Genomic DNA, 20,905 nt, shown 5'->3' on the forward strand with positions numbered 1-20,905 from the left:
CGATACAAAAATGAAAATTTGTGAATTGGCAAAGAAGTTTGATCTACCGGAATTGTCGGTCAGAACAATTATAAAAGGCAAAGAAAAAATTCTCGAAGCTGTGAAAAATGCTCAATCTTTAAATTCAAGCATCATTCGTAAACGTCACGGTATTATCCCTGAGATGGAAACAATGTTAAAATTATGGTGTGATAATCAAGTAAATGTGAAAAATTGTAAAATAATATAGGCCTAATTTGTTATACATATGTATTATCTAAGATTTTATTAAACATTTTTTTCTAAATTATTGTTTTCTTTAGTCTCCGGCCCCAATTAAAAATTATTTGTATGTATTTATTTGCGAAATTATACCCCGACTTACGCGAATTCGACTTACGAAGTTACCGCTCGGTCCCACCTATCGCGTAAGTTCGGGGTATTACTGTATTTAAATTTAATTTATAATGAGCTAAACAATTACAATGATAAAAAGGTAAATTTATTCACTAAACTGACGTTTTAAAATGATGGAAATCAATTAATTTATTAGATGCGTGCATACGTCTTAGGAAGATTGTAAAAACTGCTATGTCGTCACGATAGGTTTTGTTTCGTGACGACATAGGAACACACGCTTTTACCGAAATTTGTTTACATCATTATTTATTTCACACTTTCCAGATAAATCAGCAATTTTTTTTAATTTTGAAAGATTGCACACAGTGACAACAAACAGATAAAAGCGTTACTTTATACAAAAACAAGCAATAAACAGGAAAAAAATATTTTTAATTAAAAAACTTAAAAAATAAATTTAGTATTGAATATAAAATTTTGACTGATAGTTCTCGGGAAAAAAGGAAATTGTATATATTCTTCATTACGACACAATTTTCGAATCCAACGTGTCATCAGAAATTAATAATTGGCCATAAACTGATATGTAATAAATACGCGATTTTATTTTTATTTATTGAAGCAATGTGACAAAACACACCAATAATATAGAGTTCTGTTACAAATGCAAAATCAAATAATTCAAAAAGTTATAATCGTTTTCTTAAAACACCTGAAAATGTTTAATAAAATGTATTTAGATACGTGCATAAGTCATAATGCATACTCATTTTGTTATTAATTAATGCACAAAATGAGTTGGTGAATGAACACACAAGTAGGTAACAATACGAAACTGGAAGGAATATGGCGTAGCCAATCAGAAGCGGTCTGTCACGGCACTGTATACATCTACCCACTATACACATTACACCATCTAGTGAAGAGTACTTAAATTATTCCTGTGCATGGTAGAAAATATGTGTGTCAAAGTCCTGAAGTTCGTGTGTCTCATCGCAGCACGGATTGCCAGAGTTTCCAGATAAGATACTCTAAAAATAGCACGGAATTTTTTAAAAGTAGCAAAATCCACAAGGAAGTAGCACCTGTCACTGGTGTCACGAAACTCTCTCCAAAAGCGCCACTGTCTGTGGTGAATTTGAGGTGACCAAGTGCCACTTTGAGGCGCTATATCTGTGAAAAGGCTTAGATGAGCCAAAAGCACTTTATATGAGCGCAAAAAATTCTACCACGAGTATTTTTGCAGATTTTAGTTGCGTGAGAAGAGTCGAATGTAACGGAAAATCACATGACACTCGGAAAGTCACTTCTCACAGTGCAAACGTAGCTACGGTGAGAAGTTCTAGCCAGATTAATTAAGACATACCTATTCTGTCGGGCATCACGAGTGGTATCTCGCAATTAGATCTCACATAGTAGCTAGAGCCTCGGAGCTGTTTCGAAATACAGGCTTTATTATAAGGTGTTTTCCTACTGCACAAATATCGGTTTTGCTTTGGCTAAGCCAAATAATCACAGCGTTAATAAGCGGTTCTAAAAGACATAAATAGAAAAAAATAATGTTAATAACACAAATCTTATCCATATATATAATCGAGATGGGTTGATAATAATAATAAGTGCAGAACCCAAACGGTTAGGAGTTGAAGGTTGAAATTTGATACACAGTTAGAGTACGTCATGAGAACGTACTACACTAAGAAGGGATTTTTCGAAATTTCCCCCGCGGGGGAAGTGTTAACAATAAAAGTGTTAAGAATAGAAGGGTTAAGAGAAAGCGACGTGCAAGATTTACAGGCTCAGATGCGGATTTTGCGTTTTTGCGGGAAATCGAACATATTTTTAGACCCATCTAAATTTTTTTTAATTAGTCTGGAAATAGGTGGACCTAATTCTTGCATTCTGTGAAAATGGGTAAGATTGGCTGTAATGTAATCATCTTAATCTTCTCTATCGTTACTTTTTGCCCGAGCAACACCGGGCTTATCTGCTAATTTTTATATAATTACTTATTAATTTCGGGGATTTCTTCGAGTTCGTACACCATCAATTAATTCATGATGTGCGAACAAAATTATTTAGTTTGTTTGAAAAATAAATAAATGTCTTTCTGTTCCGAGTAATCTTGGCATAAATTCTTTTACACTGATAAAACCAAGAAAACCATTTTTGAATAACTCTAGACCCCTGAATAACCCAATACTTTTCATAGAAATTGTCTAATTTTTATCACGTTAGAATCAGTGCTATTATATTGTCGGAGACCTCTGAAATGTTATTTTTAGAGATAGAATAAGAGACGGTATGTGATGGTAAACACTGATGAACAAATAGGAGTAATACAACATAAAGAATTTTCAATCGCGTCAAAACATCTGTACAAATATTTTGCGAGGTTCAACGTACACTTAATTAAAGTTACTTTTTAAATCGCGTCATATACGTATTCACTAATCAAGTAATATTATATTTAAAAAACGTAATAAGTTTTAATAAATTATATATGAATTAATAGAATCGTAGAAATAACAGCGAGAAACCTTTAAAATGAATCAATAAATACTTTAATACGCCAAATGATGTTTTGTTTACACTGTATTAGTAATAATTATAAAGTACTGATTCATCCAATTCTGGTCTATTTTCTCTGCTTTATTAGATTATTTTGGATCAGTAGCGTAGCGTGAATGTCAGCCGCCCGGGGCGGAGGAAAATTTCGCCGCTCTCTTATTTAGGTATTTCAATTTAAAAGACTAAAATTCAATTTCGTCGTAAGTAATGAAAAATTCCGTGCTCATTTCAATCGGTTCGAATCGTAGGCGCGACAAAAATATAAAATGAAATGGTTCAAATTTTTACAAGATATTATTATTTATTGCGAAATTTTGCCGCGCCCCACTAAGCTATGCCACTGCTTTGGATACTCTTCACGCGTATAAAATTGCATGCCAGACATAAGGTTACCTGGCGCTTTTTTGTCATAGAACGCAATGGAACGGCATTCCACCACCTTTTTTCGATATATTTTAAAAGTTTTAAGAGAATTTTTGAAAATTTGATGTTTGGCCCGCGTTGAATCGCTCTGTTGAACATAATAATAGAAGATCGGCAACAAAATTATTAAGACGGTCCTGCTCCTGCTTGTGTGCCGAATCTTGTGTACGATGCATGCGTACTGCAAATTTAGTTTGTGGTGACTGTGACATACTGTCGGCTCGTGTTTGGTCGTGTCATAATTTGGCGGCAATGCAGAAATCGCAGTGCTAAATGCGACCGGTGACTGTCATTTCGATTGTTTTATATTTCACTAGTAGCCCGGGACGCCCGCTGGCGTTAGACTCCATCTCTTATCTAAATTAATAATTATAATTTTTAATTTAGATAAGAGATGGCGCCTAACGTTTACCTCTATACCAAATTCATTTGTATTTATTATTTAATTATAGCCATATTATAGCCCGATTAGTTAAGGCGTTTGTTGGTTTATTGATATATTCGGGCTTATTCGCGGCCACAGAAAAATCCGAATATTCTTCTATATTTGGTATTACTTCTGTTACACGAAAACTATTTAATAATAAATCATTAGTTAAAGATTCTACCTGAATCGATTCCCAGTGTAGTGTTTAATATTTTCATTGTACAGTTTGCATACTTAGATTGTCTGTTCGTTTTGGAAAAGTGGAACGACGCCCGATTTCCAAACAGAAAGAACAGAACGACTGTAAGTACTTTTGTGAGTTACAGATGGCCCACAGTATTTTTCTCAGTCCCGTGTTAAGAATACAAACAAAAATTACGAATAAAATATTCAAAGAACGTTTTTATCTCGAAACCACTTCCATCGTCAACCACTCATTTCGAGTATGAAAAAGTGAGTATTTCCACACGGGAAACGAAACTCAATTTTACAAAAGCAGAGAATCACACTGTCCGTCTGACAATCGACGACCTCGTGGCTAAACGATATCGTCACGAGTCGAAACGAACATCTTTGATTCAACGTTACTTGTCGACAGTTTAACGAACATTCGCATTGGCGATCTTAAAAACTTGACAAACCTCCAATGTTATAACTGTTTGAAACATCGCTATCTTGGGATCAGTTTGAATATTATCTTGTTTATATTATATCTGCGTTTTTATTGTGATAAGATGATTTTGTTACTTTTTGTTTGACGTAATATCCAATTCTGCGTTGTACTATGATAATAGTTCAATTATAATAATAGAAAATTGACATGCTACCGTTATTGTCGTTAAAAAGACTGACGGGATTACTTGGTTAAACATGATTATCGATATGTCATATTACATTGTCTGTGTATTCTTCTTGTGTTTCGTTCGAGCGATTCCTTTAAACTATTCTAACTACAAACCTGCAATTAAAGTGGATCCGGACTTCTACAGAAATGTCGTGAGTTACCATTTTCCGAATATTCGATTGAATTTCTTCTTTTGTTTATGTTAACGTTTCTGTAGAGTCAACTCATAACCAGCAAAGGTTACCCCGTCGAAGAATATTGGGTCCAAACCGAAGACGGATACATTTTGGGCGTTCAGAGAATACCGCGAGGACGATCCGATCCGGAACCGTCCCTAAAAACTCGTCCGGTAGTGTTCCTTCAACACGGACTCCTCTCTTCTTCGGCAGATTGGGTGATGAATTTTCCTAATGAAAGTCTAGGTGAGTTATTTCGTCACTACGATTTTACGCGGAGTAAAATGAAAAATGTTAACTTTAATCTGATATCATTGTTTATACACGTATTATATAACTTGCTTTATTCTATCATTGTTAATCTCGTACCTTCTTATCTGAATGAAACTTTCCCTTTCATTTTGTTTGGTTCTGTTTTTGGAAAAAAATACCAAACACGAATTTTGGTTTGTTACTGTTATTATTCGCTTCAGGTTTCATCCTAGCCGATGCCGGTTACGATGTGTGGTTGGGAAACCAAAGAGGAAACACTTACTCAAGGAAACACGTAAAGTATTCGCCACGGGACAAAGAATTCTGGCAATTCAGGTCAGTTTAACTTATCCCGAAACCGTGACTTTTTTCATTCTTTTTTACTTTACAACTGGGTGCATAGGAAGACACTGGGCATCTTTAACATCATTCTTTATTCAGGAATAAATAGTGATGTTAAAGATGCCCAATGTCTACAAATGCACCCAGTTGTAAAGTAAAAAAGAAAAAAAATTCAGATCAGATTAGGACTCAGGTAAGTAGGTTCCGCATGGAGACAAATCGGACGACTTCCCTCTTTCCAGTTTCGACGAATTTGCCGAGTACGATCTTCCCGCCATGATGGAGTTCGCTCTGAACGTCACCAATCAAAGTCAATTATATTATGTGGGGCATTCCGAAGGCACCACGGTGGCGTTTGCTCTACTTTCGGAAAGACCGGACTACGATAAGGTGAGGAAAACGTCGGGAGTATACGTCTGTTACGTTGTAACTTCTACCTTTTCTGCAGATAAAAGTCGTCGTGGCTCTCGGACCCGTTGCCACGGTGGGTTATATCACCAGTCCCATCCGTTATTTGGCTCCTTTCGCTCCCATACTAGACGTGAGTGGCGACGAAGAATTTATAAAGGTTTCTTCTATTTCATTTATAAAAAAGTTTCTTTCAGCCTTTGTTTCGGCTTTTTGGATTTTACGAGTTTTTGCCCAACGACTTGATCATGAAATTGTTGGCTCGCTTTATCTGTGGCAACCGAGAATTACAATTCCTGTGCGAAAACGTCGCATTCCTAATCAGCGGATTCGATCCTTCTGAGTTAAATAAGGTAAACTTGAGACATTTCTTCAGACAAAAATAAAAAATAACGAGACACGTCTTTCAGACTCGTCTGGAGGTCTACGCTACGAATTTTCCCGCCGGAACATCCACCCAAAACGTCGTCCATTTCGCTCAGGTGGTATTAAAGTTAAAAAATCGAGAGAAGGGATGAGGTTGGAGAATCTAAGTAACAAGAAATTCGACTATAATATATCTATTTTTTTCATTATTAGATGGTGAATTCTAAAAATTTTCAGATGTATGATTATGGAAAAACCGAAAACATGAAAAAATACAATAAGGTAAGATAAAATTTCTTTTGTATGTTAATTGAGAATATATATCCGTCTTCTTTCCATTGATACAATAGCGTTTTCTGTTATAGACCACCCCACCGGAGTACAATGTAGAAAACATTCGAACTCCAGTCGCGCTCTTTTACGCATTAAACGACTTTCTGGCAGATCCCGTGGACGTGGCTCTCCTTCGTATGAAACTGAAAAATCTGGTGGAGTGTTATCGAGTGAGTCTGCCCACGTGGGCGCACATTGATTTCGTGATCGGAATGGACGCGCCTGGTTACGTCTACCAAGAAGTGATGAGAATAATGCGAAAGGTATAATTGCCCATGTTTCGTCGTCGCGAACTTGTCGTTAAGAAACTTTGCAAATTTTGACTAATCGTAATATTTGAAAATATAATTAAATTTGAATTTCCATGACCAAGTCTGGTCCCGTGCGCAAGTTTTTTAAAAAGTGGAATTTAAAATACGCAGATTATTTCGGCATGTCGTAGTTCACTAATTTTTATAATGTAGGTGTGTAGTAGTTTTCTATTCTAAGTCTTGTCTGGCAATGATTTCTCCAATTGCAATATTCACTATTGTCATCACTACATTCTTGTTGAAAACACAATTTCTTCGAGGGTCGCGACATAAACTGTACAATGTCAAACGTACTATAATTTTTTACTATTTCCTTAAGGAATTGTCTAGTGTTCTCAAATAATAAATTTCGTATGTTTTTTTCCAAACTATTTTGATAAGAATGGAAATCTTATTCGTTAATCAATCCTCGTGTAAAGTGGTTTTGAGCAGAAGCTATATGAGAAAATCTAGTAATAAAATTTTAATTGTAACAATGTGACTTTTAGAACGGGGAAAAAACACCTGTCCAACTAACTCAATTGACGTAATCATTAAAGAAAGTGTTATCGACTGTGAATATTAACACTAAGTTCACCGAAATTCTGCAAGAACACGAATGAGAAATGTTTCCTTGATATTTCCGAGAGACCGAACCGAGGTTATTATTCAATATATAATATAGATGGAGAGCTGCCATTGTAATCACCTTTCGTTATAGACACAACTGCTCTGGATAGGGCGGCGTTCCGGTCGTTCAACAAGCAAAGTTTGCGAGGACGGCATTAGCGCTTGTGCATTTTTAAACAGTTTTGTGTTTTTTGGTTGTTTCACTTTTATTATTTTTTTGTGTTTTAGTATAAAATCGTCAGATTCGGTTTTATATCGTGGTTTTAAGAAGACGCGGCGGAAACTTCAGCTTTTTAAGAAGGAGAACGCATGGCGAAAGTCGTTCTTAAGAAGAAGAGGTGCGGGAATTGAAAATGTGTAAACTTCTCATATAGAAATTGATTATGTTAGAAAACCCGCTCAGTTCTTAGCTGCAAAAGTAGTTGTTATGAAGACAGCGAGAACGATGGTAAGAGATTTCTGTGAACCCACCAAAAAATTGTTTGATTCACGAAACAGAAAATTTCCTAGGAATGAAAAGGAACTGTAATCGAAGTTTTAACATCTGCGTTTCAAGGGAAGGTTCGTAGTAAGTTTTAAGCGTGGTATAAAAGGACAGTTATTGGAGATACCTGTGGAACCAGAGAAATGGAGCTTGGTTTACAATCCGTATTCAAGAATATTTTTCCACTTTCCCGAATATTTGACAAGAAAGATTCCGAAAAAAGGGAATTTAACATCAAAAAATGTGATGATGTTCACTTCAGAACAGAACGAGACACAAAGAAACGAAACAATTTTTTTGCTAATTCACATTACATTGAGTACCATAATAAAATTTTGGATAATTCTATGTAAATATTGCTAATATGCTGGATATTGAAGTATAGTATACGGTATATTTTTTCATTCTAATTTTTCGTTGTTTTAATTTAAAAAATCATTTAACTTTTGCTTTCTTTTGATTTCGCTTACATTTCTATCGTTTTCTCTTTAAAGACGATTTTCTATCTTTTGATTTCTATGCCTTCGACCTAGTTTCCACCAATGGCGTTTTGGTCTTGTAGAGTAAGTCAGTGGGGTGATAAACCTTTAATTTTGTAATTGTGTAAGGTGTTTTTATTATTGTATGCATTCAGCTAAGTCATATTGAATAATAAAATGTCTTCGAAAGTAATTTGAAATTAAATAAGACTGAAACCTTGTAAATTTCTTAAAATACTGTAGGCCTATAATCAGTTTACAAAAGCTTTGAGTTATGTTGTAAACTGTATTATATGAAAATTTGGTTAATGTTACTTTAGGTTCCAAGATGGCGTGCACCCGGTCGCCATTTTGAATTAGTCGCGAGACTGAGCGGAAAACGATATTTTGATCGGAGATGAGAATATAATAAACTAACTATAATAAACTATAATAAACACACTAGTAAATTAAACAAATTATTACTCACGTTAACGCATCCTTTTTTTTGTAGATCCAACATTATTTTCCTAACTTGATAGATTCATATCCACTTGTTGAATGCCTTTTCATCCCCTTGCTTATCGATTCTTCTACACTTGTAGACATTATTTTATTTGTCTTTGTATTCAAATTGGTTGCTGTCTCTTCCTTTTTCTTCTCTGTTTTCTTCTTTAAAGAATGTCATGTTCATCGATGCTAATAAGCATCACTAATCGTACTTGATTTGACAAATCACTGCTAGCTTACCTTGATTTAACATCCGCAAAATCCAAATTTGTTGCGGTACATTCCAGTCATAGATAGTGCCAAATGAACGACGAAACACATCCCCAAGATATATTGACAAAACTTATCTAAAAAGTTAATTGTTAGCAGAATACATACTTTTACAATAGTTACTACGTAGAAAACATGTTTTTCGATTATTTCGATAATGAAATTAACATAGGAAGCACACTGATTCAATACGTTATCTACCTAATTTTACAGCAATTTTAAAACCATTATCAACTTCATGTTCTAAACAAAATAAAAAAAAAAGGGATTCCTGTTAGGCTGTGTACACACTAAGAGTTTTTAAACGCGCGTTTTAATGAACCAAGAGTTCTATATAGGCGTACACACTCAAACGCGTTAAACGCGCGTTTATAGATTTTTGTTAAAACGCGCGTTTTGCGGCCGCTTTACGGGCGCTTTGAGATATATGTGCTGAAATAGAGAACGATCATTTCGATACTGATCTATTTATTGATGATATCTAAAAGACACCAACCATTGTCAAAGGATTTTATAGATATTTTAAAAAAATTAAAAAACTTGGGTTCATTTTGTCTTAGTTTTGGATACAATGTCGCAAACATTCCANTGGATCGGTTGAAAGAAAATTAAATTCGCAATGGAAACTTTCTTTATATTTTTTTGCGTAAATAAAAATATGTATTTTCAATGACTTAATTCGCTCAAAGGATTTTATAGATATTTTAAAAAAATTAAAAAACTTGGGTTCATTTTGTCTTAGTTTTGGATACAATGTCGCAAACATTCCATGTGTCAGTCTATCTCCTAATATTGGGTGCACCCAAAATTCACTTTGCTTCTGCCATCGTCTTTTATAGCGACGATGGAGGAGGGGCACACAAGCAATTACTTTCATGTCCATTTCCAAACTGAGCCAGTGCGTACGCTCCAAAAACGCTCGTCGAACGCTGAGCTAACGCGCGTTTAAAAACGCCTAGTGTGTACACAGCCTTACAGGTTGAGTTAACGGGAGGTAGACCTTACGAAATTTCATCAGAATTTATGTCTACAAAACTCTTCACGACATAATTAGCAACAAAATTTAAAAAATGAAAAATTAGGAAAAGTTACGACTATATTTTAAAATAAACTATAAAGCCTATTGTTTACATAAATTATATTTACCAAATATTCAATTTTGTAGTAAAATATTGTAGAAACAACACAGATAGTACACTAAACATGCAAGACAGACTGTAGCAAACAACTCCTTATCAATTAATTTGCATAATTGCACGCGAAACATCCAGATATTACGTCATATCAAATATTTTGCATATTCACGCTATTCAATTTTTACGTCATGTTCAACAGATTTTCGTATTTCGTCACACTTTTTATCAGATACCGCCATCCATCGAGAATACCAATTAACGCTTCGATTCGAGATTACAGGATGCACCGCCATCTTGGAATCTAAGGTAACATTAACCGAAAAGTTATTTTTATCAATTCATTAATAATTAATACAATTTACTTACATTATTTTGTACGAATTTAATTAAGATATTTTTAATGAATTTATCGAGAAAATACTCGTATATATAATGTTATGTGCAGATTTATAGTTATAGAAATGCAAATATAAAAAATTATGTTAAAATATACTCTAGTATAAATTTATGATATTTATATAATATTCTTTATATGATAAATGCTGATACTACATATTACTTCAGAACATTATACAGCGGCATATCAATAATCAAACCATTCCGAACTCGAACAATTCGCTATTCGAACACATTTTCTAGGGAAAAAATTGCTCGGTTCTCGACCGTTTGCTTTGGTACTCAAGAACAATCTCGAACCGTACGGGTTCAAAGCGGGTCGAGATTGTTTTTGAGTATCGATAAGTTAACATTATTATTTTTTTAGATGTCTGCAACGATATCTGTTGTTGTAACTTGTAATAACATCTCCCATAAAACAAAGATATTAAATATGGAAGTCGGAATTACTTTAGGTTTTCTAAAGATCTAATAATAAGAAAAAAATAGGTGCAAAATTGCGAAAGAGTAAATAATTGAAATCCCAATTTTTCTTGTTTCCTCTGATCATTGAGAGAAATTTAACAGCTGAGTTATTAGAAATGTCAGCAAAATCGAAAGTAAAGACACCTTTTCCAACAGTTAATTTCGGAAATGTACAATACGAAAATCGATTGTTTATCAAAAATATATATGTATATTTAAATAACTCATAGAGAAACCATTAGATGTAAAAGTAACTTTTATATTATTAATGTGTTGGCGCCATCTGTTCTGAGATTTTGTCATAAAACACGTTATTATTATTAATTATTATAAAATGGGAAATAAAAACATAATTTTGAGGGTAGGGAGGAGTAGATATTTAAGAAAAAATTGTAAATGATAATAACGAATAACATCTTCATTAAGTCCGACCCCTCTCGAGATATGACATATGACCCCACCTCTATCTCAGCATCCCTCCACTTTTCACTACCAAAATTTAATAATATCGATGACCCTTACATATTAAGTGACCGTGTTTCATGTGTGCCGCCCTGCGGAGTGTCGGATTACTCGACGTGTGCGACTATAGAGATTCTACTGTATTTTTATAACAGAAAACTGTATTGATAAAGTTATTTTTCTATTTTTAAGTAAATGTCGTTTTCGACGTTAACCGATCGAACTGTTTATTTTCCTTTTAATATCCGTTTTAGCACGTGGAATAATACGCACGCAAAAAATGAAAATCGTTTTTTCGCCTCGAAGCACCACTGCTTTTTTATAAATCGCATCACGTATGCTCTATTTTTCTTCTTTTTATTTTTCCTCATTAAATATGAAATCCGCTAGATTTAGCGGTGTAATAAGGGAAATGTCGTTCTTAACAAAACATTTTTAATGGCGAAAGAAGTAAGTCCAACATTTAATTCTTTCATTCGCATTTAATTTTCGTATTTGTCGAGATTTTAATTACATCATCTATTTTCAAATAATTCTAAAATCTTATTTTAATGATACTTCGATTAATTATTATTTAAATGAAAATTTTAAAACAAAACTATTTTTACTCTGGCGAGTAGTGGAGAAGTCTCTTTTATTGCATATCTAGTGGTCAAATCGATTAATTTATTCGCGTTTTCAGCAGATTATTTTGTTCAATGAGTGAACATTAAGCGAAGGGAGCGAAGCGTGTGGAGATTGGTGGAGGAGGTTGGCCTCTCTAGAGAAGTAGAATCTTTACAAGAGTTTTGTTATGATTAACCAACATGGGGAATAAGTGGACCAAGCTCCTGAGACTAGCGAGAGAACCAACCAACCATAGAATCCAAACGCTTTTCTGTGGGACATTCAAAACAGTTGTAACATCCGATCGAGTCGAAAAAAAGAATATCTTTTTTGTTTGGGAATCCGAAAGTTATTCTATGTTCGATTTGAATAAAATCTATACATGTCCTGATTAATTTGAGTGTGGATGTATATTTCTAAACGAATCTGGAGACGTATTTTGTATTAAATATCGTTAAAATAACCAATGCGACAAAAACCAATTTTTATCCAAACCACGTGATTGGGTTTATTCAACTAAGAAAATGCTATTCTGTAATTAACTTTTCATTTTTGGTTCCGATAGCCACGGATAAGTAAGAAGGGTTGCCCGTACACTGGAGCACTTTGGGCACGTGCCTGCCATTTCCGTCTGGATTGCTCTTTTCCTAATCGATAAAAGGGTCCCAAATTTCATTATTAAATAAACTAGCGACGTGTTGCTCAATTTTCCTGGCAACGTTTAACATTTTGGTGGTCCATCTCTTATCATATTTTATTAAGAAAATTTTTTATATTTTTAAATATATAAAACGACAAAACCCTCAATTTTGAGTGTAAGGATGTGTTTTATAAAAAATTGTAAATGTATTAACATTTACAAGTTTTTATAAAACACATCCTATAATTATCCTATTTTTTATAAAACACACCAGTAAAATCGTCATTAAGTCCGACCCTACTGGAGATATATGCGACTATTATTATCTCTTCATTTCTTGAGCCTTANGAAATATTCGACGAAAAGCACGGGGATTATTAAGCTTCAAAGAGGGTGAAAAAAATTGTGCCCTCCACACACTAACATCCATACATACAGAAATTACCCCGAACTTTATGCATTTCTCGACGTTTCGAGGTGTCCCGAGTCCAAAAATGTAAACATCTTGGGAGATCATATTTTGACCGCTCGCCATACTTTCTCTCTGGTATATATAAAAGCGGATAAAGTAAAAATGACAGAAAAACCCGTGTCTTCTAGCCTATTCTACAAATATAAAAAAAAATAACAAACTATATTTGTCCAATGTTTCATGCAACTTCATCATAGGTTGACCAACACTCGGTTCGGAAATAAGGAACGTTCCTCGTTTCCAGGCCAAGTTATCTCCAATGGCAACTAGTGTCACCTTGTGGGCGCGCCGATTGGACGTAAAATCGTAGTTTGAAGCTTCTTGCGATGCTCTTTTTTATAGCTTATGCCTCCATTTTCTTTAGTCTACGAGCGCCGCTACAAACGTCTATACCCTTATCCAGCATTAATGTCAATTTCAATTTCTTTCTCATCGCGGCGCATTTGCAAGTCGGCTTTTTCGCCCGATCCCAAGAGTAAAACTAGCGTGTTTATGATGTTTATCCTACCGTCAAATTCGAGCAACTACGTTAAATAAAATGGAACGTAGCCAGTGTACTTTAAAATTTAGTCATAGACAAAGCTTAAACGGGCGTATTAAGGCAACAAACAATAAAGGACGACGATGGCTGTGGGGAAAATATTAAAGTATTTAAATGCATGTTGTGTTTATCTACTTATAAAAAAAAGACAGTTTTTTAATATTGATATTCCCAATGTCAGCATATGTTGTTCTATCAAGACAGTATACGTAGCATATAGGTTATAATTAAAGTATGGGATATATGTATACAGTATATTATTTATCTTTTCGTCTGTAAGAATCTCGTTTTAATTGAATTGTAAATTGGAAGCGGATTGGACGGGACAATTTAAATGGCCACAAAAAATTACGACGGGAAATGTCGTTCTTAACAAAACATTTTTAATGGCGAAAGAAGTAAGTCCAACATTTAATTCTTTCATTCGCATTTAATTTTCGTATTTGTCGAGATTTTAATTACATCATCTATTTTCAAATAATTCTAAAATCTTATTTTAATGATACTTCGATTAATTATTATTTAAATGAAAATTTTAAAACAAAACTATTTTTACTCTGGCGAGTAGTGGAGAAGTCTCTTTTATTGCATATCTAGTGGTCAAATCGATTAATTTATTCGCGTTTTCAGCAGATTATTTTGTTCAATGAGTGAACATTAAGCGAAGGGAGCGAAGCGTGTGGAGATTGGTGGAGGAGGTTGGCCTCTCTAGAGAAGTAGAATCTTTACAAGAGTTTTGTTATGATTAACCAACATGGGGAATAAGTGGACCAAGCTCCTGAGACTAGCGAGAGAACCAACCAACCATAGAATCCAAACGCTTTTCTGTGGGACATTCAAAACAGTTGTAACATCCGATCGAGTCGAAAAAAAGAATATCTTTTTTGTTTGGGAATCCGAAAGTTATTCTATGTTCGATTTGAATAAAATCTATACATGTCCTGATTAATTTGAGTGTGGATGTATATTTCTAAACGAATCTGGAGACGTATTTTGTATTAAATATCGTTAAAATAACCAATGCGACAAAAACCAATTTTTATCCGAACCACGTGATTGGGTTTATTCAACTAAGAAAATGCTATTCTGTAATTAACTTTTCATTTTTGGTTCCGATAGCCACGGATAAGTAAGAAGGGTTGCCCGTACACTGGAGCACTTTGGGCACGTGCCTGCCATTTCCGTCTGGATTGCTCTTTTCCTAATCGATAAAAGGGTCCCAAATTTCATTATTAAATAAACTAGCGACGTGTTGCTCAATTTTCCTGGCAACGTTTAACATTTTGGTGGTCCATCTCTTATCATATTTTATTAAGAAAATTTTTTATATTTTTAAATATATAAAACGACAAAACCCTCAATTTTGAGTGTAAGGATGTGTTTTATAAAAAATTGTAAATGTATTAACATTTACAAGTTTTTATAAAACACATCCTATAATTATCCTATTTTTTATAAAACACACCAGTAAAATCGTCATTAAGTCCGACCCTACTGGAGATATATGCGACTATTATTATCTCTTCATTTCTTGACCCTTAACCACTAAAATTTAATAGCATCTATCCCCCTAATAAACAAACTTATTTGCAAAGTTTCAGAAATTTTCGACGAAAAACACGGGAATTATTAAGCTTCAAACAGAGTGAAAAAAATCGTGCCCTCCACACACTAACATCCATACATACAGAAATTACCCCGAATTTTATGCATTTCTCGACGTTTCAAGGTGTACCGAGTCCAAAAATGTAAACATCTTGGGAGATCATATTTTGACCGCTCGCCATACTTTCCCTCTGGTATATATAAAACCCGAGAAAGTAAAAATGACAGAAAACCCATGTCTTCTAGCCTATTCTACAAATATAAAAGAAACTAACAAACTATATTTGTTCATTGTTTCATGCAACTTTGTCATAGGTTGACCAACACTCGGCTCGGAAATAAGGAACGTTCCTCGTTTCCAGGCCAAGTTAGCCCCAATAGCAACTAGTGTCACCTTGTGGGCGCGCCGATTAAACGTAAAATCGTAGTTTGAAGCTTCTTGCGATGCTCTTTTTTATANATATTGCAAACTTTTATAAGATTTTAAAAAGCAAAGATGGTCAATACTCCAATAACTCACTCTAATTCTTATTTTAGTAATGAAAAGTCTTGCCACTGACTTGTGAGAATGCCCTTTCCGATTCAATTGATGTGATTGGAATAGTGTTTAATGCATTTAAGAGAAGACAGATATTAAGTGTTTTTTCACCTGTAGCCTGGAAGTTTCAAGTTCGTTTTCGAGATTGTAGTACTTCTTTCGCTCTCCAGTATTCTTGATTTGTCTACCTTGGCTGCTTTAATAGCGGAATCAAGCTTAGAGCTCGATAATTCGGCAATTCATTTGGCTTTAATAATCAGGTTTATGAAGAAAAACTTCATACTTGCAGACTTTGTACTCGTTTGTATCCTTGCCCAATTTGCACAATCTGGCGTCAGGCATTTATTGAAGCTACTGGGCATGGTTAAAACTCAAGACAGCGTAAGCACAATTATTCCAGATATTACAGGTTCCGACAAGTAAAGAATTTTTATAGTCCTGCCACAAATAAGCTATATATTGATTATTGACCATTTGTGACATGCTATAACGAGCAAAAATTTAAAAAAACTAATAGGTAGGTTTAAAATTAATAAATACAAATGTATTCTGACAGTGAATGAGTTAATTATGCTTTCTATTTGCAAAATTCCTTAACCTTAACACAAAATAAGAAAAAAAGTGAATTTTTAAGAAATTTGCGGGATTTCCCGGGATAAAAATTTCCCGGGTTGAAAAAACAACCGGGATCCCGTTTGAGAAACCCTAGTTGTTATGGACGACATTGCCCGTTATTTAGAGTGTCCGCTATTTAGAAGTAAATATAATAAATTCTTATTTTAAGGTATCTTGTCTCATGCAATTTATGCTGTTATATTGTCATTATAATTGTCATTATCATACACATTGTCGGTTCTATTGCTCGGCATGTAACACCACTCTACTCCATGTCTTTCTACCCTAAATATGCCTAGCGGTATCGGGAGAAATAAAGCTTATTTTCTCTGTCTGTCTGTCTGTCCTACTTGAAGGGTTTGGAGATTGTAAAAATGCACGTTAAGTGGAGGCGTCCGCTATTCCGGAGTGTCCGTTAATATTGTAGAATAAAGAGATAAGCTAGAGCCGAAGTGTTTTAAAAAATATTCTGCCCATAGAAATAAATTAAATATTTATGAAAAACGAATTAAAATTTAAGTGAAAAATAAGTAACTATATTATAATAACTATTTTAAAAATATATTGTGTTTAATTTCCATTTGTATAAGTTAAAATGATAGCTTTGAATACAAATGAAGTATATAAAAATTTGCGTGTGTATTCTTTGAAAAGATATTTTCATGCAAATAAGTTCGGCAAACACTAGTACGCGACAACACTAAAGCTACGTGCTTCTCTTCGAAAACGGCGGTCGTAGTCGCGTGACAAAAGCACAATCATAGCTAAGTTGTAATTGGTTAAAGTGTGACACCCGCCGATAGCGTGGAACCCAGACACGTTTCAATCGATTATCCGAAACGAAACCTACATGACGTGATTTGTCTAAGATTCGTTAACAAGGAAACTATCGAACATCTTGTGTATCCCTTTCGTTGAGTTATCAGACGAGCACTATTCCACACCATGCAGGCAAATGCTATGTGCTACCTGTCGCAGTAAAGGCGTAATGGAGCTTCTATTTCGCGCTATAACACTGTCGGAGTAATTCGATGAATATAATATATATATTTTTTTAAATTATATATATATTTTTTTGGAAAAATTATATTTAGTTAATTACTTTGTTAAATTTTTCCCAATAGATGGAAGTAATGTGAAGCAATCAAATGCAGACAGAAATTAATTGATATATAGAAATACAATTGATAATTTAAGGTGGGATGTAAGATATTATTCAAGTTAGATGTATTTAAACGTAACTGCCGAGTTTCGTAGCAATCATTTGAACGGCCTAAGAGTGTATAGCGATCAAACAAAGAAACAAACATTCTCATTTACATAGAGAGATTATTTAAATTAACAGATAATCTGTAGTTAACGGTAATGCAGCATTCTTAGCCAACAAACGATTTCCTACGAATAATAATTAAATATATTAATTTAGTACATATTTTTATTTTATTGACTACAGGAGATTCAAATCCACAAGCTTCAATCATTGTAAAGGAATAACTGGCAACTCAAAGTCACCAGATTATGTGAAGTTTATAAGAAATCTAAATTATAAATTTTAATACTTTAGACGAAGAAAGAATATTTAGTATTGGTTAAGCATTCATTGAATTAAAGCAAACTATACTGATAAATGTATTAATTTACGCATACACAAAGTTTTTAAATAGTTTTCATTACTCGCAATAAATGGTCATAAACGTATTTCTTTGTTTCTATAGCAAATACGAAATCTAGATGACCCCATTCTCTTAGGCTCACTTGATGATTCGCTAACAGATTCGGAATGCGACTTCGAAGTATATTCACGTCTTTAGTATCTGCCAGTTTGTCGTTTAAACCCGCAAAGATTGCGATGGGAGTTTGAATTTTTTCGAGCTTATACTCCGGTGGAGAAGGCTAATAGGTAAACGTTATCACATAAATGGATGAAAGTAAAGATTTAAATATCAAATATGAAGCTTTCTACTTACCCTTTTGTATTTTTGCATATTTTTTATTCTCCCATAATCGAATTTTTGAAATTTTTTCGAATTTATCATCTACGATACAGCTTAAATTATATCAGTTCTTCATATTTTAATTTTCTCGAAATATCGAGTAATAAACTCTATAACCTACCTGTCCGTAATGAATGAGGGTTTTAGTAGACTCTCCTGCAGGTAATTGAGAAAAGTAGACGGGCAGACGAGACTGAAATATATTTAAATTAGTAGAGATAATTTCGAATTTTCGTAGCAATCTTTCCGATCTTACCTGATTTAATTGATGAATGTCATATCCATTTATTTGAAAATAGAGATTGGAGCATATCGAGTTTAAGGGACAGACGGTCTGTGCAAATAATTTTGTGATGTAGTTGTTTGGTAAAAGCTCTCTTTGTCCTAGAGCGGAAAATAAAAGCTAAACCAATCTTAAGTTTAAATCTTTAAGGAAAAAATATTTAGTATTAGACATTATGCTCACTCGAAGGTTATTAGATAAAGGAGCTAAATAACGTATAGGACTCTCGATATAACCGACTGTCGCCGTTGGTGCTAAAGCAAATATCGCTTTAATCTGAAAAATTTAATATTTTAACTTTAAATAACTGGTAAATGCTGTGTGAATTATAAGTATAGACATCATTTACCTTGTTGTATCTGGGATTTTCGGAGAGAAATGCAAAAGCTATCATGCAACCTTGCGACCATCCCACGTAATACAATTGTCTTTGACCAGTTTTCTTCAGGACAAAATCTATGCTATTCGGTGTATCATACTTGGCGTGTTCGTCAATACTGAAAAGAAGCGTTTTATATTTATATGCAAAAATCCCTCAGTCTTCACTTTAAACTGACCTGAAATTCCAAAATCGATTGCTTCGGGGTGAATATCTGACGTGCCTCCGGGCGTAGATGTTACCTCTCTGATTTCCCAGCCATACGTCGTAACCTTCGTCGGCCAAGATATAACCTACAAATAGTTTATCATGAATTAAGAACACTTGAAAAATTATTATTCCCTTTTGCAAGAAATATTAACTGATTAATGCAATGATTTACTTTACTGTATTTGAACGTACAGTACTCCAATATGTGCAAAACTAAGTATGTACTGTACTTTTATCTGTGCAGAATAGAAAATGTAGATAATCAGTATACTGATTATTGCTAAATTAATTAATAAGAAGTTTGTACAGAAACAATTTTTATATTTTAATATAAGGATTTCCAATAAAAAGTTTTGGTTGTTGAAATTTATCGGTTAATCTCCCCTAAACGAAGGCTTACCAAGGCTCTGGCTGGGAAAATTCATCACCCAATCAGAAGCGGATCCCAGAAAGCCGTGTTGCAGGAAAGCTACCCGACGATTTCTGGTGTTTCGTCTACGATTTTTTCTGCCATAGGGAATCCTAACAAGTTTCAAAAGATAGCCATCTCTCGTTCGAACTGTATATTCTTCCACTGGATAGCCTTTGCTCTTTATTAATTGGGTCTAAAACAAATATAAAAAATAATCTACAACTTAAAAAGTATGTTAAGTAATTACTAAAATATAAATTTTTAATTTACCACATTTCTGTTAGCGTCGGGATCAACATCGCTCTCCCTCGATTCCATCGACGATGACCCGGAGCAAATTATTAAGCCCCAGCATAAAACCAGTAAACCAAGGGCAGTCATTGCATATTTATGCAAGATTTATCAATCATCTGCTTAAACCAAGATGCTACCTTTGTTTACCTTTGATACCAAAGATACCTTTGTTTACGGTACGAGATTATTATAATTCTAGCCTGTTACGTCACGTGCTATGACGTTTTTCAATTTAACCAATATCCGTGTTTTTCTGCTCGGGCGATTCGTCTATTGGTCGTTAGATGACCAATGTGGTGATGGCATCATTTTACCGCTCTTCTGAACGCGAGAGTTCTGTTTTCAGCCAACTTGCTGGCGCCATCTTACGGCAGGAAATAACAGAAAGAATTTGGAATACAGTATATTATTAACTAGATGATTTAGAAGAATTAAGAAAACACGAATTAGTATTTAGAATGACGGGGATATTTTAAACATTTATTCGACATTTAATATTGTTATTTTTATTTTAAAATCTTTATCTAATTATTTATCGATGAGGATAAGGTCAATATTCTCGTAAACGTCACGAAAAAATAATGGATTGTGATTAGTGTTTGTAATTTTGTTTGTGTTAGCAACGAAAATATTTATACTTTTATATATTTACATGTATATACAGTTTTATAAAATAGGTTACAATTATTTCTCAAATTATTATTAATATTTGAGCCGTTCGCAATCCAATTGAT

The 20,905-nt window shown here is 33.9% G+C and overlaps 2 protein-coding genes across 2 annotated transcripts in view; one reads left to right on the forward strand and one right to left on the reverse strand.

The window, feature by feature from the left end:
- LOC111625178 overlaps positions 1-7,160 on the forward strand; it is a 15,438-nt gene extending 8,278 nt beyond the window's left edge. Inside the window, exons 10-18 of the mRNA XM_023368240.1 lie at positions 4,580-4,756; positions 4,822-5,026; positions 5,254-5,368; positions 5,617-5,764; positions 5,823-5,915; positions 5,980-6,135; positions 6,193-6,264; positions 6,362-6,430; positions 6,514-7,160. Coding sequence (XP_023224008.1) covers positions 4,580-4,756; positions 4,822-5,026; positions 5,254-5,368; positions 5,617-5,764; positions 5,823-5,915; positions 5,980-6,135; positions 6,193-6,264; positions 6,362-6,430; positions 6,514-6,750 — 1,272 coding nt within the window. The 3' untranslated portion in view covers positions 6,751-7,160. The remainder of the gene's footprint in view (positions 1-4,579; positions 4,757-4,821; positions 5,027-5,253; positions 5,369-5,616; positions 5,765-5,822; positions 5,916-5,979; positions 6,136-6,192; positions 6,265-6,361; positions 6,431-6,513) is intronic.
- An 11,008-nt stretch (positions 7,161-18,168) lies between these two features.
- On the reverse strand, positions 18,169-20,326 carry LOC111625171 (gastric triacylglycerol lipase-like). Its single transcript, XM_023368234.1, has 9 exons — positions 20,148-20,326; positions 19,866-20,070; positions 19,434-19,548; positions 19,226-19,373; positions 19,060-19,152; positions 18,850-18,996; positions 18,715-18,786; positions 18,567-18,635; positions 18,169-18,492 (listed from the first exon to the last, which is right to left on the reverse strand). Exons 1-9 carry the CDS (start codon positions 20,256-20,258, stop codon positions 18,256-18,258), a joined length of 1,197 nt encoding a protein of 398 aa, XP_023224002.1. The 5' UTR covers positions 20,259-20,326; the 3' UTR covers positions 18,169-18,255.
- Between the last annotated feature and the right edge of the window lie 579 nt (positions 20,327-20,905).

This window comes from Centruroides sculpturatus, unplaced genomic scaffold, assembly GCF_000671375.1.
Source record: "Centruroides sculpturatus isolate CEXI.00-Female unplaced genomic scaffold, Cexi_2.0 scaffold258, whole genome shotgun sequence".
In the NCBI taxonomy this organism is placed as follows: Eukaryota; Metazoa; Arthropoda; class Arachnida; order Scorpiones; family Buthidae; genus Centruroides; species Centruroides sculpturatus.

What these genes read in the sequence shown, in the direction of transcription:
- LOC111625171 (XM_023368234.1), bottom strand. Translation starts at nt 20,258, where the DNA reads ATGACTGCCCTTGGTTTACTGGTTTTATGCTGGGGCTTAATAATTTGC. An exon ending in TTTTCCCAGCCAGAGCCTTG is followed by an intron (nt 19,549 to 19,865) that starts GTAAGCCTTCGT and finishes AACTATTTGTAG; the next exon opens with GTTATATCTTGGCCGACGAA. An exon ending in AATCGATTTTGGAATTTCAG is followed by an intron (nt 19,374 to 19,433) that starts GTCAGTTTAAAG and finishes GCTTCTTTTCAG; the next exon opens with TATTGACGAACACGCCAAGT.